This window comes from Sorex araneus, chromosome 4, assembly GCF_027595985.1.
Source record: "Sorex araneus isolate mSorAra2 chromosome 4, mSorAra2.pri, whole genome shotgun sequence".
Taxonomy (NCBI): domain Eukaryota; kingdom Metazoa; phylum Chordata; class Mammalia; order Eulipotyphla; family Soricidae; genus Sorex; species Sorex araneus.
Genome location: NC_073305.1, coordinates 173,397,584 through 173,414,146, shown reverse-complemented (window position 1 = coordinate 173,414,146; position 16,563 = coordinate 173,397,584). Strand labels below are relative to the sequence as shown.

The following is a 16,563-nucleotide window of genomic DNA, read 5'->3' as shown; positions in this document are numbered from 1 at the left end:
CGACCCGAGTTCAATTCCAGCATCCCATATAGTCCCCTGAGCACCGCCAGGAGTGATTCCTGAGTGCATGAGCCAGGAGTAACCCTTGTGCATCACCAGGTGTGACCCAAAAAGCAAAAAAAAAAAGAACAAAACAAAAACAGGAATGTCCGTAGGTTAAAGACATCAGTCAAAGATAGACATTGCTAGATCCTTTGAGAATGTTCACACTTTAATTGCCTAAGTACAATCTTCTGGATCAATGAGTGTGACTGATTAAGTAGTGTAAATTAAGACCCTATTTAGAAGATGAATCTGTCTCAACTAGACTCTGATATGTACCTTCCTCTGTGAACATTGCCATGTATAATTGTTGGCAATCTGCTGTTATTGTCATAGATTCTTAAGGGTATACATTTTTTAAGCTCTATAGTCCATATTTTTCAATATTTTTGCTTGAATAGCAAACTTGTACATTTTGAAAAATAACAAGCACAAATATAGACCTATTTTAACATCATCCCAATAGGAAAAGTAGTGCAATTGATATATATCTTATTCAACTTTAATCAACCAAGGATCTACTTCTTTGATGTTTTGTTCTGTAGTCTACAGTTAATTAAAATGCATAAGAAAATTAATTTATAGTTATTGCACTTAAGAAAACAATATAATATAGAATTGGGAAATTAAATCTTTGTACAAAGCAGCATATATTATTTTAATGTGACAGCCAAAATAGTAATGACGCAACTGAAGAACTAAGTTTACCAGCCAAATTTGAAGCATCCATGGCATTTCAAAGGCCAATTATTGAAAACTTTAAATGATACATGAGCATCTCAAGAGAAGTCTTAACTTGTTCCCAGAGATATTTTAAAAATAACTTTGCATCCTACTTATGGAGATATTCTTATTTTTCCCTGATTTCTTCTTGTTCTTATGGAACTAGACACCTCTTCAATGTTGATGAATGAAAATAGAAATGAGAAATAAATGAGTGGTTCCAGTCATAATTGCCATTTCAAAATATTACAATTTGAAGAATTACTTTAATAAAGTTTATTTTGAATAGTTTAAAAACTTAAGGTGATTTTATATTGAAGTGATGGTCCTTAGAAAAACATTACTTACCAACGGTTGCTCCAATGGATGCAATTGCAAAATATGGTTTTGCAAAGCTTCATTCTGGAAACCAGTAAATTAAAAACACAAGGATGTTTGGCTTGAAGTTCTAATGGCATGAAAAACCCTTAATATATATCTACTGGTCTTATTCCAGAGAATCATAAGTAGATCTTGAAAAACTTCAACTAGCTCCCCAAATTTATCAGACACGAGTTCCTGACTGAAACCTCTGGGAAAATTTCAGGAGGGCTAATTCCTGCCCCCACCCCCCCAAAGTCAAGGCAGTCATTCCCACACCCAAATATAATGTCATGATGTCGTGTCTCTGGTCAGACTGCCCAGCTAACTATTCTGGATTTTCAACATCTCCAAACCCTACAACACTGACATCCCAGTAGTAGCACACCGGATTGGATTGGATGTAATCTAGAAGCCAACCAACAGTGACTAACAAAAACATTAACACTGTCAGTGTCACTGTCATCCCGTTGCTCATCGATTTGCTCGAGCAGGCACCAGTAATGTCTCCATTGTGAGATTTCTTGTTACTGTTTTTGGCATATCGAATATGCCACGGGTAGCTCGCCAGGGTGTGCCGTGCGGGCAAGATACTCTTGGTAGCTTGCCCGGCTCTACGAGAAGGATGGAGAAATCAAACACGGCTGGGCCACGTGAAAGGCAAACACCCTACCTGCTGTGCTAACATGGAAGATCTAATTTTCAAGGGTAGTTTAGTAAACCATCAGACAAAAACTTAATGTTCCATGGTGAGATAAAATAATTTTTACACATAATGAAAATATTTTTGGACTATTCATTAGCCATTTAGTGTTCAAAAGGAATGTAAATTAAATTATTGTGGGACTACTATGGGGGAGGCATGAGGGGTGTTTGGGAAACTGAAAGCAATGGTGGAGGGAAGGAGATGGTGGTATTGGTGTTGGAGTACTGAATGCCTGTAACAAGTCATCACATACAACTTTATAAACCATGGTGTTCAAATAAACTGTGTGTGTTAACACTCTCAACATAGAATGAAGCTGTTTTATAAAATACACCTATGATTGGAAATAACTCTCTCTAAATTAAGATGAAAAATATACATTTTATAATTTATTAGACAAAACATGTTATAGTAATAGCTTGAAGCAACGTATCTTGAAAATGTTAATTTTCTAAGTGTTCTGTTAAAGTCAATGGGTAGCAAATAACTTCATGGAAAATGCATGCAAACAAAGTTGTTTGATAAAATTGTACTGCAAGTTTAAAATTCTATTACTAATCATTAGGATGATAATAGATGAGGTTTTGTATAACACGATTTTGGCATTTGCACAAGTTTAATCTAATTTTCCTGGTAAAAATCTCTCAAAAAACTATTTATATACATCTTTCCACAAATTTGTATGACTATTTCCACAAAGACTTAATTTTAAAAAGACATTTCTTTGTAGCTGCCTAAATATACTAACCACCTACAGTGAAATGAAACATCCATATGCTATCTGAATTGGTGTTTTGAAATCAGGATTTTGATAAACATTGAAAACAAAGAGTGTCATTAAATCATATGCCAGATGGGAAAGGAATTTATCTGCTAAGTAAGTGAATTTTAGAGTTTGCAAAACAAAATACAAGTATTTGTTTTATTCTAATAAAGTTAGAATTAAAGACATATGAGAATAGTTTTGATGTGTATAGGTGTGTATGTATATACATGTGTATAAACATATATGTGTGATTTTAAATATAATCATATTGTGTGATAATGTTGCCATCTCTGTCCACACAAAAAAGTGAAAAATGAAAAATTTTAACCAAAAGTTCGAAGAATCTGAAAAACTTCCGATAGATAAGGAAACTGTTTCATGAAACCCTTGTAGTTGAAAACTTTTCTAAATGTAGATGAGTAAAATCCCTTCAGAATGTATTAGATAAGAATTTATTATAGCAACATCCAGAAACAAAGTTCTTTCATAATGTTACTTTCAGATCATCTGTGAAGTTTACTGAAAACTTTGATAAGTCTATTAGAAATAGGGTCTTAGATATATCTCAGCAGTAGAGCACTTTCCTCACATATGTAACATCATGGGTTAAATCCCTAGCAATGAAAATATACAAACTCTATTAAAAATAATATCAGAGATACAACCCATCCTGGGTTAGAAGATGTGGTAGAGAACATTGTTCTTTCTCTAAGACAAACTCAATTACTCTTCGGTTCTTGAAACCACTTCTTTTCTTATTTTAGAAGGGGCAAGGAGACGAGGGTTTCTTTTGAATGAGACACAAGTGAAAGATAAATATCAGCTGATACAAAATATTATTCAATATGTATCTGCATAAAAATTATCTGTATACAATTAGGGACTCTGAGAAAATTGATTTTTTTTTAATTTGATGAATAGCAACCAGTTAAGTTTATTGAAGTTGTCAGCAATTTACTGCTTTATTTAAATGAAGATTTCTTTTCGTTATATATATATTTTAAAACACCCAGTAGACACTTTGGTTTGGAAAAAAATATCCACAATACTATTGTACAGTAGAGGTCTGGGAGGTAATAGGTAAATTGCCTTAGTTTAAATTGCTATTACAATAATGTTTCATTATCACCAGAGCTACCTTGGGGATTGTTATTATTGACTGAAAGGCAGGTCTCTTATCACCAAAGAGAACTTATTTTCAGCTCTGACAAAAGCCACAGGAAATAAAAATGATTTTTGAACACTCGGGGGAAATGAAGAAGTGGATGGTAGCAGATGTAAGTAGAAAGAAAGTGAGTGCGAGGCTATATCCTCTGTCAAAGGCAATGTGCCCAGATGGAAGGAACTGTGATATATTTTATGGATGATTCTTTACTTAGCTGACCCAGCCCAATGGAGGGCATTTATATGGTTATCATTTCTAATAAAGTCATGTAGTAATTATGATCCACAGATGATACTTCTCAGCAATCTTCATTCTTATTCTTCTTGGACAGAGTGTGCTCAGTGAAGACAAGGTCATCTCAAGAGAATATTTAGAAAATATATGGAAGCATTTTTTTTCAATAATGGGGAGAACAACTGCTGGCTAGATATTCTTCAATTTTTGAAAGTCATGTTCAAATAATTAGTTTTTTCCCTAAATGACTTGACTGACCAATCATTTATGTATTGTAAAATCTGTGTGATAACCCAAAGTCTAATTCTGAAAGATTATGAAACCAAAGGGTTTATTACTTACATACTTTTGAGTTTTACCGAGTATTTCAGGAACATATTCCTGGACTGTGTGACCACTTCGCAGCTGTGCGACACATCATCATAAAGGGAAATATATATATATATCTGAGAGGTATATATATATACATATATATGTATATATATATACCTCTCAGAGAGCCCGACAAGCTACTGAGAGTATCCTGCCTGCACGGAAGAGCCTGGCAAGCTCCCTGTGGTGTATTCAATATGCCAAATACAGTAACAGTAACAATAACAGGATAACATTCCCCTGACCCTGAAAAGAGAAAGGAGAGGCTTCTGAAATCTTAGGGCTGGGATGAATGGAGAATGTACTGGCACCCACTTGAGTAAATCGATAAATATCGGGATGACAATGATACAGTGACACAGTGATTTCAGGTACATAATTATTGTGTATAATAAAAGAAGGCTAGATATTACCATCTTTGGAAATTTATCAAGGGTTGTTAAACATTTTGTAAAATAGAACCAATAGCAGTCATATGCCAAATACTTGACTCACAATTAAAAATCAACTGCAAATAAGTCCTATTTGAAGCTACTTTATTGTTAGTTACTGATAGGTATAGTGTTTCACTATAATAATTTAGTTTTTTTCCTTATTTCAAAAGTTAGGAAATGTATTTTGCGTTTACTATAAAATACCTTGCTAAATCAATTGCCTATTTATGTTTTTCTGTTCTTTTCAGTTTCCTTTCTTTTCCTTCTTTAGTTCCAACCTATGTTTTGATTACTCGACTTATGAGTACTGCATTTCACTAATGACATCTTACCTTTGTTTTGGATTTTACTATAGTATTCTTATGGAAGCTGTCACAGCCCTCACTTGAATGCATTTCTAACGTTTTCTATTTAAAAACATTGCAAAGATGTACTTACATCTCCCTTCTTTGAATGGTTATGTCATGCATTTTATTTATATTTATTTATAAATCTCACAATACACCATAATTATTATTGTGATTATTACTTTATTTTTATTGGCTTTTGTATACTTAGATATTTACATATTATATTTTACTTAAACTATATATGTATACTTTGTGAAGGGCTGGAGCCATAGCACAGCGGATAGGGCATTTGCCTTGCAGGTGGCCGACCCATGTTCGATTCCTCCACCCCTCTCGGAGAGCCTGGCAAGCTACCGAGAATATCTTGCCCGCACGGTAGAGCCTGGCAAGGTACCCGTGATGTATTTGATATGCCAAAAACAATAAAAAGTCTCATAGTGGAGATGTTACTGGTGCCCGCTCGAGTAAATCGATGAGCAACAGGATGACTGTGACAGTGCCAGTGATACTTTGTGAAATTATAACTGCAATCAAATTAATGAACACATTCAATAATTTGTATTTTAAAATTTTAATCAAGGCACCCTGATTTACAATATTGTCAATGATAGTTTCTTTCTTACCCTGTTCCCAGCTCCACTCCCTGCATCAGTATTGCTTCCCTCTACCACTAAGTGTTAACCTTCACTACAATTCCCCTCCTCCCTACCCTGGCCCCGCTATTGTATGCTCTACTCTGTAAACCAGTTTTCACATTGTTGCCCCTGGGCATTTGTTATTTCCTGCCTATGTTTTTTCATATCACACATGAGATACATCATTCATTGTGTACCTTTTCCTCTTCTCACATCACTCAGCGTGACACTTTTTTTTTTTTTTTTGCTTTTTGGGTCACACCCAGCGATGCTCAGGGGGTTACTCCTGGCTTTGCACTCAGGAATTACTCCTGGCAGTGCTTGGGGGGACCATATGGGATGCCGGGGATCGAACCCGGGTCGGCCGCGTGCAAGACAAACGCCCTACCCGCTGTGCTATCGCTCTGGCCCCCAGCGTGACACTTTCCATATCCATCCATGTAGTGGCAAATTGCCACTTGCCTTTAACCAACTCCAGCTCCCATTGATTATGACTTTTGTTTCGTCTTGTTTGGGACTCACACCCACCTGTGTTCAGCACTTTCTCCTGGCTCTGTGCTCAAGGACCACTTCTGTCAGGCTCTATCAACTATACTGGGTCCTAGGGCTTGAACCAGATCTGCTGAGAGCAAGGAAAGAGCCCTAACCACGTCACTCTCCCTTTGGCCCCTGTTGATTTAAGTTTTAACGAAAGCTTACATTATAGTCCAAAATGAGCAACTTAAGTTTTATTGTAATCTAAATATCATAAGGCAATCTTTAATTAAATTTTTCAAGCTAACTTTTAATGACTTCAAAAAGTAGTTTCTAAGAAAAAATTAACTTTAACATGCCTAAACTATTTTCAAGATAGGGCACCTTCTGTTTTTAATTGGCTTAGTGTTCCATCTATAGACAAAGTCATAGGTCATCACAAATTGGATAAGAAACACATTCTCTTTCAAAGAGATCGGGTTGGACAGCTCCTGATTATTTCTTCTGTTTTTTCTTTTTCTTCTGTGCATCGGACTGGAGCTTCTTTTCAGTCTCTGCCCGCATCGCTGCCTCGTGTGCAGCTAACTCCTCCAACCTTAGGCGCTCAGTTTCCAATAGCTTGTTTCTGTATTCTTCCCGAATGCTGAAGACCTTTTGCCGGTAATCATCTAAGGCATCCTAATTTAAAGCAAAAACCCAAGAATGTAATCATGTCCACTGATCCAGGTTTCTTTGCCATAAAATATGCGAATTTAATGCCAATAGATTCATGTGGGGAAATTATTGAGAAATGATGAAAATCAGGTTTTAGTCTCGTGTGTTCATCGACACATAAGATATAAGCAAAAAGGGTACATGATATGGTTGCATAATGGTAAATAGAAGAATAAAAAGAGGAAGAAGAAATAGTAGGGACTTTGAAAGAGCGACTATCTGTTTTCAATTAGTTTAAATATTTGTTACAAAAATACACAGCCCTATGTATGCCAATATTAATTGTGATCAATGTAAGTTACTACACATAGTTGAGCCCTAGCAAACCATATCTTCGAATAAAGTTGAAAAATATCCAAATAACACCTATCCAATTTGTCATTTTTAACTTTATTCTGTCTTTTTTTTTTGCTTTTTGGGTCACACCCAGTGATCCTCAGGGGTTACTCCTGGCATTGCACTCAGGAATTGCTCCTGGCAGTGCTTAGGGGACCATATGGGATACCGGGGATTGAACCCGGGTCGGCTGCGTGCAAGGCAAATGCACTACCTGCTGTGCTATCACTCTGGCCCCTTTAACTTTATTCTTGCTACTAAAATTATTAAACACAAAACTCACAAACACATCTCCCTAAGATACCCTCAAATTTATAAAGAGCAAAACAAAACAAACAAATCAAAATACAAAATCTACAAACCCACCCTTCCAAAAACAACCCTAAATTTATAAAGGTTTTTACACATTGAAATGTGTAGTTAAACATGTTTACTGTATCACTGTGATCACTGTGATTCCATTGTTCGTTGATTTGCTCGAGCGGACATCAGTAATGCCTCCATTGTGAGACTTGTTACAGTTTTTGCCATATCGAATACACCACGGGGAGCTTGCCAGGATCTGCCATGAGGGCGGGATACTAATGGTGGCTTGCTGGGCTCTCCAAAAGGAATGGAGAAATTGAACTTGGGTTGGCTGCACCTGGTCCAGACAAGGTCAGACTCAAACACCTGAAGAATCTGCCACCAGTACTTGTCAATACACTGCTTAGCTCTTCATACGCTACCTGCCCATATGCAAGTTTCCGTCCCAATGGAAAACCAGCAGGACTGTTCTGTTGTACAAGAAGAGAGACATTGACAACATTGGCAACTATGGTTCAATCTACCTGTTGTCTATTGTCTACAAGTTGTTCACTCGAGTCATCCTGAATAGAATAGGTAGAACACTAGACAAAGGACAACCATGCGAGCAAGCCAGGTTCCGAAAAAGATTCAGCATCATCAACCATATCCACACAGTGACCAAGCTCATTGAAGTTTCTCGAGAGTTCAAGATGCCACTCTGTCTAATGTTCATCAATTTAAAGAAGGCCTTTGATTCTGTTGAGACTAAAGTCGTCATCGAAGCCCTAGCCAAACAGGGCATTCAAACTCAGAACATCAAGATCGTCCACAAACTGTATTACGGATTCACCACCTGGATCTCACCATTCTACAAGGAAGTGATCATTGACATAAAGAGAGGGGTTCGAAAGGTGATGCCATTTCACTGAAACACTTCTCTACCACCCTCGAGAACATGTGACAATTGGAATGGGAAAGAATGGGAGTGAAGATAGACAGTAGGCAACTACACTACCTCTGCTTCGCTGATGACATTATTCTCATAACACCAAACATTAGCCAAGCGGAACAAATGTTGGCCAACTTCGACTCTGAGTGTGGAAAGGTCGGACGGCAGCTGAGTCTCACCAAGACAATGTTCATGAAAAACGAACTCGTCCCTGATGTTCCATTTGCTCTTAATGGAATGAATATCTCCGAACGTAGCCACTATGTGTACCTAGGTCGAGAACTCAACATGAAGAACGACTTGGTGCCAGAACTGCGCAGGAGGAAGAAAGAGAGCAGTGTGGAATGCTTTCAAGAGCATCTCAAATGCAAGGCAAATGCCCTACCTCCTGTGCTATCACTCCAGCTCCTGCCTTGTTTTTTTATCACTATTGCTATGCTTTGTGATATAGTTTGAGATTGATGAGCCATCATGATGCTGTGCTCTGATTTTGTCTCAGGATTACCTTGGATATTTGGAGTTATTTTGTTCTTCCATAAAAATTTCTGTGACATTTGTTCTATTTTTAAGTTTCATTAAAATTATTATAGTTCGCATTGAATACAGGCCCCAGAACCACATTTTATGTGATTTTTAAAAGTATCCTCGTGCTTACAAATGTAATATCTTTTCCTACTGTTAATATTCCCGTACTTTCTGAGGCAAGTTTGGAAGTGATTCATTTGGTTGTTATTTGTCTGAAAAGCTCTTTATAAGTCTTTTTAGTCCTCTTTTAAATAAGAGTGATAGCCTAGCTGAGAAAAACATTCTTAGAGGTGTTTTCCATTAATTATTATATAAGTACATCAGTATAAAAAACTTGAAAATATTTTCAAGAATCTAAACTATATCACTGTCATTGTATCACTATCATCTCCTTGCTCATCGGTTTGCTCCAGAGGGCACCAGAAAAGTCTCCATGAGACTTGTTACTGTTTTCACAAAACTCCAAATATCCAACGTAATCCTGAGACAAAATTGGAGCAGAGCATCATGATGGTTCATTAATCTCAAACTATATCACAAAACATACGAATAGTGATAAAAACAGCAAGTCAAGGGCTGGAGTTTTTGGCATATTACCATGCGTGATATGCCATACACCACGAGTAGCTTGCCAGTCTCCACCGTGCAGGCAAGATACTCTCGATAGATTGCTAGGCTCTCAGAGAGGGGCAGAGGAATCGAACCTGGGTGGGCCATGTGCAAGGCAAACACCTTACCTGCTGTGCTGTCGCTCCAGCCCATTTCTATGGCCATACCAACTCTGAATGTACCTGATCTTGTCTAAACTATATATGAACAGAAAATTAATTTTGACTCATAATAACCCTGGGTTGGATTCCCAGCATCTCATATGGTCCCCCAAGCACCGCCAGGAGTAATTCCTGAGTGCATGAGCCAGGAGTAACCCTGTGTATCGCCGGGTGTGACCCAAAAACAAACAACAACAACAACAACAACAAAAACCAGCAAGGCTCAGAATCAAAATAAGCATAAAGACCAATAAAATCAAATCCTCAGTCCAGAATTAAATCTCCTACATGATTCTATAAATTTGTTTTTAATAAGACAGATTTTCCAACTGTGATTAGGGTAAGTTCTTTTAGACTCACCCGCATGCTTGCATACATCTCCAGGACTTCACTGTTTTTTCTACCCCGTTGCTCTTGGTCAGTATCTCGAACACTGAGTACTCTGTCCCTGTACTGTCGGAACTGATGGACCTCCTCTGACTTTTCCATTGCATACTGCTGATTGAGCTCTTCTGTTTGCAGTATAGAATCAGTATCTGTTTTCCTTCATGTAAAACATTAAAATCAATTATTTGAGGAATTCTTGGATGAAATCTATTTTAGAACCTAATTTAAAATTATATTAGCAGCTCCTTAGTCACATAAAATATATCACTGTATTACTGTCATCCCATTGGTCATCGATTTGCTCAAGCGGGCACTAGTAATGTCTCCATCGTGAGACTTGTTGTTACTGTTTTTGGCATATCAAATACGCCATGAGTAGCTTGCCAGGCCCTGCCATGCAGGCGAGATACTTCTGGTAGCTTGCTGGGCTCTCCGAGAGGGGCGGAGGAATCGAGCCCATGACGGCCTTGTGCAAGGCAAATGCCCTACCGCTGTGCTATCGCTCCAGCTCAGAAAACAATGTATTTTGAAGAAATTAGATATTTTGAAGGTATACTAAATATTGAGCCCTGTGTGCTTTTCAATAAAATTAAAAAAAAAACACTTTATTTAAGGTTGACATAGAAACTATCCACTTTAAGAGATTGTTCATTCTCTGGAAGATGTCATTCATTTTATTTCTACCCTTTCATTTCAGAAGGGCTTTAGTGCTGTGTTCCTCTTACTGTAGGACTAAATATGTAGGTTTTTAGGAATCATAGTAAAGACATCAAGATGACAAGTAACAAATTTTTATTTTTTATGTTTGTGGCCGACCCAGGTTTGATTCCTCTGTCCCTTTCCAAGAGCCTGGCAAGCTACCAAGAGTATCCTGCCCGAGCAGCAGACCCTGGCAAGCTACCTGTGGCTACCTGTATTCGATATGCCAAAAATGGTAATCACAAGTCTCATAATGGAGACGTTACTGGTGCCCACTTGAGCAAATCGATGAACAATGGGATGACAGTGCTACAGTGCAATGCATACTAAATATTTTATTTTAAGTATTCAATAGTTTAGGAACCACTTATTGGCAATATATCCAATATTATGCTAGTGTAGATATCTATGTTAGTTATGCTTATTAAAAACTCACCGTACATACTGACTTAAGTCTACTTTTTCTAGCTCTTTATGAATAAGTTGTGGTGTAAATTCTATTGTTGGGGATCGTCCAGAAAGACCTGTTTATAAAAAGAAAACAGATCAATTCTAGCTTTCAGAAATTTAATTTATTATGTTTATATCTCATTGTTGTCGAAAATAGTTTTTGTAATTGAAAACATTTTCTGTTTAAAAACATTGCATAGGCTTGTCAATTTTAATACAATTTTAATGTGAATACTGATATGTAATAAATAAAAATGATATTAGACATAACAGCATACCTCAAGACATTTTCAGTCTAGTAAAGTTTATAAGTAAACACTAAAAGTCAAACTAGATGGAATCTTTTATACTGATATATACTTGCCATAAACTACGAGTAAACCAAACAAGAACTGAATTTTATTTTGTTTTGTTAGGGGTGGGGGGAAGAGCATACATGGAGGGTGATGCTCAGAGCTTACTCCTGGCTCTGAGTTTAAGGATCAGCCACTAGTGCTCGGGCAACCTCATGTAGTGGCGAAGATGGAATCCCATCCACTGTGTGCAAAGCAAGCATTAGACCTGCTATATGATCACTTGGGCCCAATATATGATTTTTTTTAATGATTTTGAATCTAACATAGCAACTGTTCCGTTTTTCTAGATCACTTAAAGAATATTATGAGCAGCCTCCATGTTGACTGACTCATCAGCCCTGCTCTACTGACTCACAACTAAATCTCTGAGGAGCTTCAAGCCAAACAGCTAAAATTCAAGGGAAAACTTGGTCTCTCCCATCTGAAAATTCTGGGGTGAACCCAGAATAGGGGTGGGCCAGATACTCACCCAGAAAAAGCCCTGGCAGCTGCACTCACACCCCACTGCTGCAGCCATGTCTAGCACTCAGCTTCACAGCTTCACTAATACTCTCTGCAGAGAGCGGGAAAAATTTCAGGTACCTTGGTGTCTAGGCTGAAAACTCTGTAGTTTTCTTATAATGGAGGCAGACAGCCTCCCCCATCATACTTCTGGAAATCTCGACAACCATGCCCACCTCCCACGATCACTGCCATGTCAACTCATTGGTCCAGACCATAGGTTCTGAAGTCCATGAACACCTCCTAGTTACATAAAACTGAAGTTCCAATGGGAGCACACCAAACGAGATGGAAAAGTAACATAAAAAGCCACTAAACTCAGCAAACAAAAACAGAAAAAATCAGAAGGCTCAACTAGCAACAAAACAGCTTTGTAAATCCTAAGACAAGGACATCACAATCTTGTGTAAGACAATAATTTTCACATTAAAAACTTGATTTTTTAAATCTTATCAATTTTAATATTGAAACTTTGTTATCTAATCAATTTCAATGCATTTTATAGATTTCCTTCAGCTGTTAAAAGGAAGTTGAAAGCAGTACAGTATGGTCTAGAACTACAGGATGGCAGACAGGTTCTTGGAGAGAAGCTGCACTTGATGACTGTGTAGAATCCACTGTATCATGCTTAAGAAATGTCAAAAACTCTTTAATTGTTTTTTCTTTTTGGGTCACACCCATCAATGCACAGGGGTCACTCCTGGTTCTGCACTCAGGAATTACCCTTGGTGGTCCTCAGGGGACCATATGGGATGCTGGGAATTGAACTCGAGTTGGCCGAGTGCATGGCAAACGCCCTACCTGCTGTGCTATTGCTCCAGCCCCCCAAATTTTTTTTAAAGAATTTTCTTTTCCTTCTTTTGAGAACAGGATTTTTTACCTAGGTGCTCCATTCGTGCTCACTCTTCGTCATCCTCCATACTTTTTACCCAGTTCACACTACCCCCAGAGTACACTCTTTTATAGCTACATGAACTTTGATGCAAATGTCTGAGGACTGTGGTCATCAAAGCTGTGAAGAAATAGGATGCAGGAGAGAGGGCAGTGAGCTACAGTGTGAGTCCCTCACCCCTGCTTGGGACTCCAGGCAGGGGACTGAAGTCTATACCATGACCAAAGTGTCACACTACCCAAGTATGAAGAATAATGGCTGCATTCTATGTTTTTTTCTACTCAAATAATGGCTTCGTGCCTTATAAACATGCACGAGACTTTATGTTGGTTATAATTTCATCTTTCAGATCTTTAACTAAGGGTGGGGAAAAATTAGTGATCAATTAGGTTTCAGAATGGGTAGAATCAATAAAATTAGGGTCTGAGTCATGTTTAGCTTCCTGTCCTTAGTGAGTCACTTCTCAATTTCATCATTTTTGAGGCAGACAAAGGAGTATATCTCCTTTCTAGTTCAAAGGTGCTCAAGTGGGATAGTGTATCCCAAAGTACCCTGTCTATATAGGGTATGGTTCTAGTAAGTTTTACTACCACTCTAAGTGAGTACTGACTTTCAACTTTTTGAATTGGTTCAAAAATATCAGAATTTACTATTATTCTAGTAAAACAATCTTTTTCATAATTCTCAAACTAATTTAGTAATTTTGAAAATGGGAGCGTTGTTGGTGTGTCTGAGAATACTATCTTCCAAAATAAATTCCCTCTCTTCCTACCTGGGTTCCGAACAAGTCGAGAAGTAAAGAAATAAAGAGAAAGATTGTATTACTGATACTTGTATAATTGAAAGATGCAAATCTGTGAGAGTTAAGGGTGCCATGAGCAGTGAATTCAAGGACCGGTAAATCCATTAGAACACACATTTCACTCATAATAAGTAGGGTTTGCAACTCAGGGGTGAGTAGCTGATTCAGGCCTACCATGGAATACTCAATTAGTTCTTTGCAAAGGAATCAATTAAATGGGATATCCCTAGAGACAGAAATACCAAGAGTCCTTTAGAGAGATTCTCTCCTTGAGGTACAAATGAATCTGTAAAGACATTTTTCAATAACAACTTTAATTAAAAAAATAAAACTATATTATACCAAAAAAAAGGTCACTGTGGCTTATGTACCATTGAAAAATGCTCTCTTCTAACACTAGGATGGTCAATAGTCATATGAAAAAGTGTCAACATCATTTACTACCATGGAAATGAAAATCAAAATGACAGTGAGCTCTCACTTCATACTATGAGAATGGTCTGTCATCCCGTTGCTCATCGATTTGTTTGAGCGGGCACCAGTAATGTCTCCCATGGAGAGACTTATTGTTACTGTTTTTGGCATATCCAATATGCACTGGTAGCTTGCCAGGCTCTGCCATGCGAGCTCCATACTCTCGGTAGCATGCCGGGCTCTCCAAGAGAGGCAGAGGAATCGAACTTGGGTTGGCCATGTGAAAGGCAAAAGCCCAACTGCTGTGCTATTGCTCCAGCCCATGAGAATGGTATATATCAAAACAACCCGAAGAACCAGCATTGACTTGGTCACTGTTGGTAGGATTGTGTGGTTTGCCTTAACTTCCATGGCCATGTCTCAAAAGGTTAAAAGTAGAACTACCATAGGATCCAGTGATGCCACTCCTTTGTCTTAATCCTACACAAAACAATTCATTTGAAAGAATACATATGTGTAATGATGTTCTTTGTTAGTAATGAGTATATGGTCCACATTATGAAAATAAATGTCCAATGGCAGCATAATGGATAAAGAAGGTGTGGTGTATATGCACACAATAAAATACCACAGAGATATAAGAAAAGATAGAATGTTAACTTTGTCTACAATGTGGATGGAGTTAGAGAGCTTTGTCAAGTGAAATAAGTCATAATGCAACAAATACCAGATGATCTCACTCACATGTGGAGTAAATGGAAGCAGAGCAAAGGAATAGAGAGCATGTCATTATAATATTTAATGATGATACACTTAGCCTTTGACTACAGAGCTGGAATTACCAACTTGTGGGGGAGGGCAGAGTTGGGATTATCAGAAGTAAAAAAAGAAAAATAAGTGGAAGGTTTAGTCACTTTGCTAGTAATAATAGTGCAGTAAATTTGTTGAACAAAAACATAGAATATTAATAGTATTTTAATCCAGTTTACCTTAACTATATTTTTTTAAAAAAGAAGAAAACTTTTCTCTTCCAACATCTTAGAAGCTAAAAATAATGAATTTGCTATTAAAAGTAAAAAGGAAAATGTGTTGTGTAGATCAGGATGTTTTAGAACACAATCACTGGGATGTCAGAAGATGCTGAGGTGAGTTAATGTATCCAAAGGATGCCACAAGATATGAAAATAGAGAATTTTGTGGACAAAGCATTACCATTCTGAGTAATGGTATCTCAGAACCCTTGGAAGTGCTGTTAGGGTGAATTTGGGAGAAGGCAAGAAATGCACTTAATTGCCCTGGGTGAGGACTGTACTTGGATGGGATTTTCTGGAGAAAGTCCTGTGGGTGGGAGCATGTCTAAACTCTCCTTAAAATAAATTTGCAAAGGGCTCTTGCTCATGAATTCCCACCCCAGACGGTGTTCCTTTCCCCTTGCTGTTATACTCTACCCCCCTCTTCAGATCAAAATGCCTGTGAAAACTGCTACATCAACTACAATATGCATGTCATGCAGACTTTCTCCATCCTACATCTCAACCGCATATGATTTAATGCTTTGAAAAAAAGGTGGCAATCGATTAGTTCTTAAAAGATTGGAGAGTATCAAAATGAAAGACAGACACTCAGTGGTCAAAGATGTGTTTTTCAGAGTAAAACTGGTTCACTCCTAGAGAAAGATTGATAGAAGACATAAAGAGAGTTAAGGGAACATTTCTTCCAGGAAATTTCATTTAGATAAACGAGATGAATTCTTGCAAGCAACACCTGCTAATTCTGATAGAAAAAGAAATAGAAAAGTACGTAAAGCAAATGTTTTATGAGTCCGGATTTATAAAGTTCAAGAACAGACAAAATGAAGGATCAGAAGCAGAATAGTAATTACCTCAGGAGAAGAAATGACAGGGAAAGAGAAATGGGGTTTTAGGATTAATAACTTAGTCATTGATAATTTTTTCTGATGGTGATTCTTAAGTGACTATACATGTAGGAATTAACTAAGTGCTGCAATTAGGATTTGTGACTTCATTGCATATGTGTATAGGGAATGGTCTAGGTCCTTTAATCCCTGTTCTCCACCAGCTCTCCTCCATGTCTTTTAAAAATACATTAGCAATATTTTTGAAGAATCCTGCTGAACTACCTTATCAAAAAGCCTCCTGCTCCTTGGTTGATATCTTTGAAATTCAATCATGCTTCTCTTCCTCATTCCACTCCTTGAT

General features: G+C 37.5%; 1 protein-coding gene across 1 annotated transcript in view; it reads right to left on the bottom strand.

The window, feature by feature from the left end:
• Positions 1–6,101: 6,101 nt before the first annotated feature.
• ADGB (androglobin) overlaps positions 6,102–16,563 on the bottom strand; it is a 182,455-nt gene continuing 171,993 nt past the window's right edge. The window contains 3 exon segments of the mRNA XM_055136319.1: positions 6,102–6,939; positions 10,204–10,387; positions 11,366–11,453. Of these exon segments, the coding sequence (XP_054992294.1) occupies positions 6,757–6,939; positions 10,204–10,387; positions 11,366–11,453 (455 nt within the window). The 3' untranslated portion in view covers positions 6,102–6,756.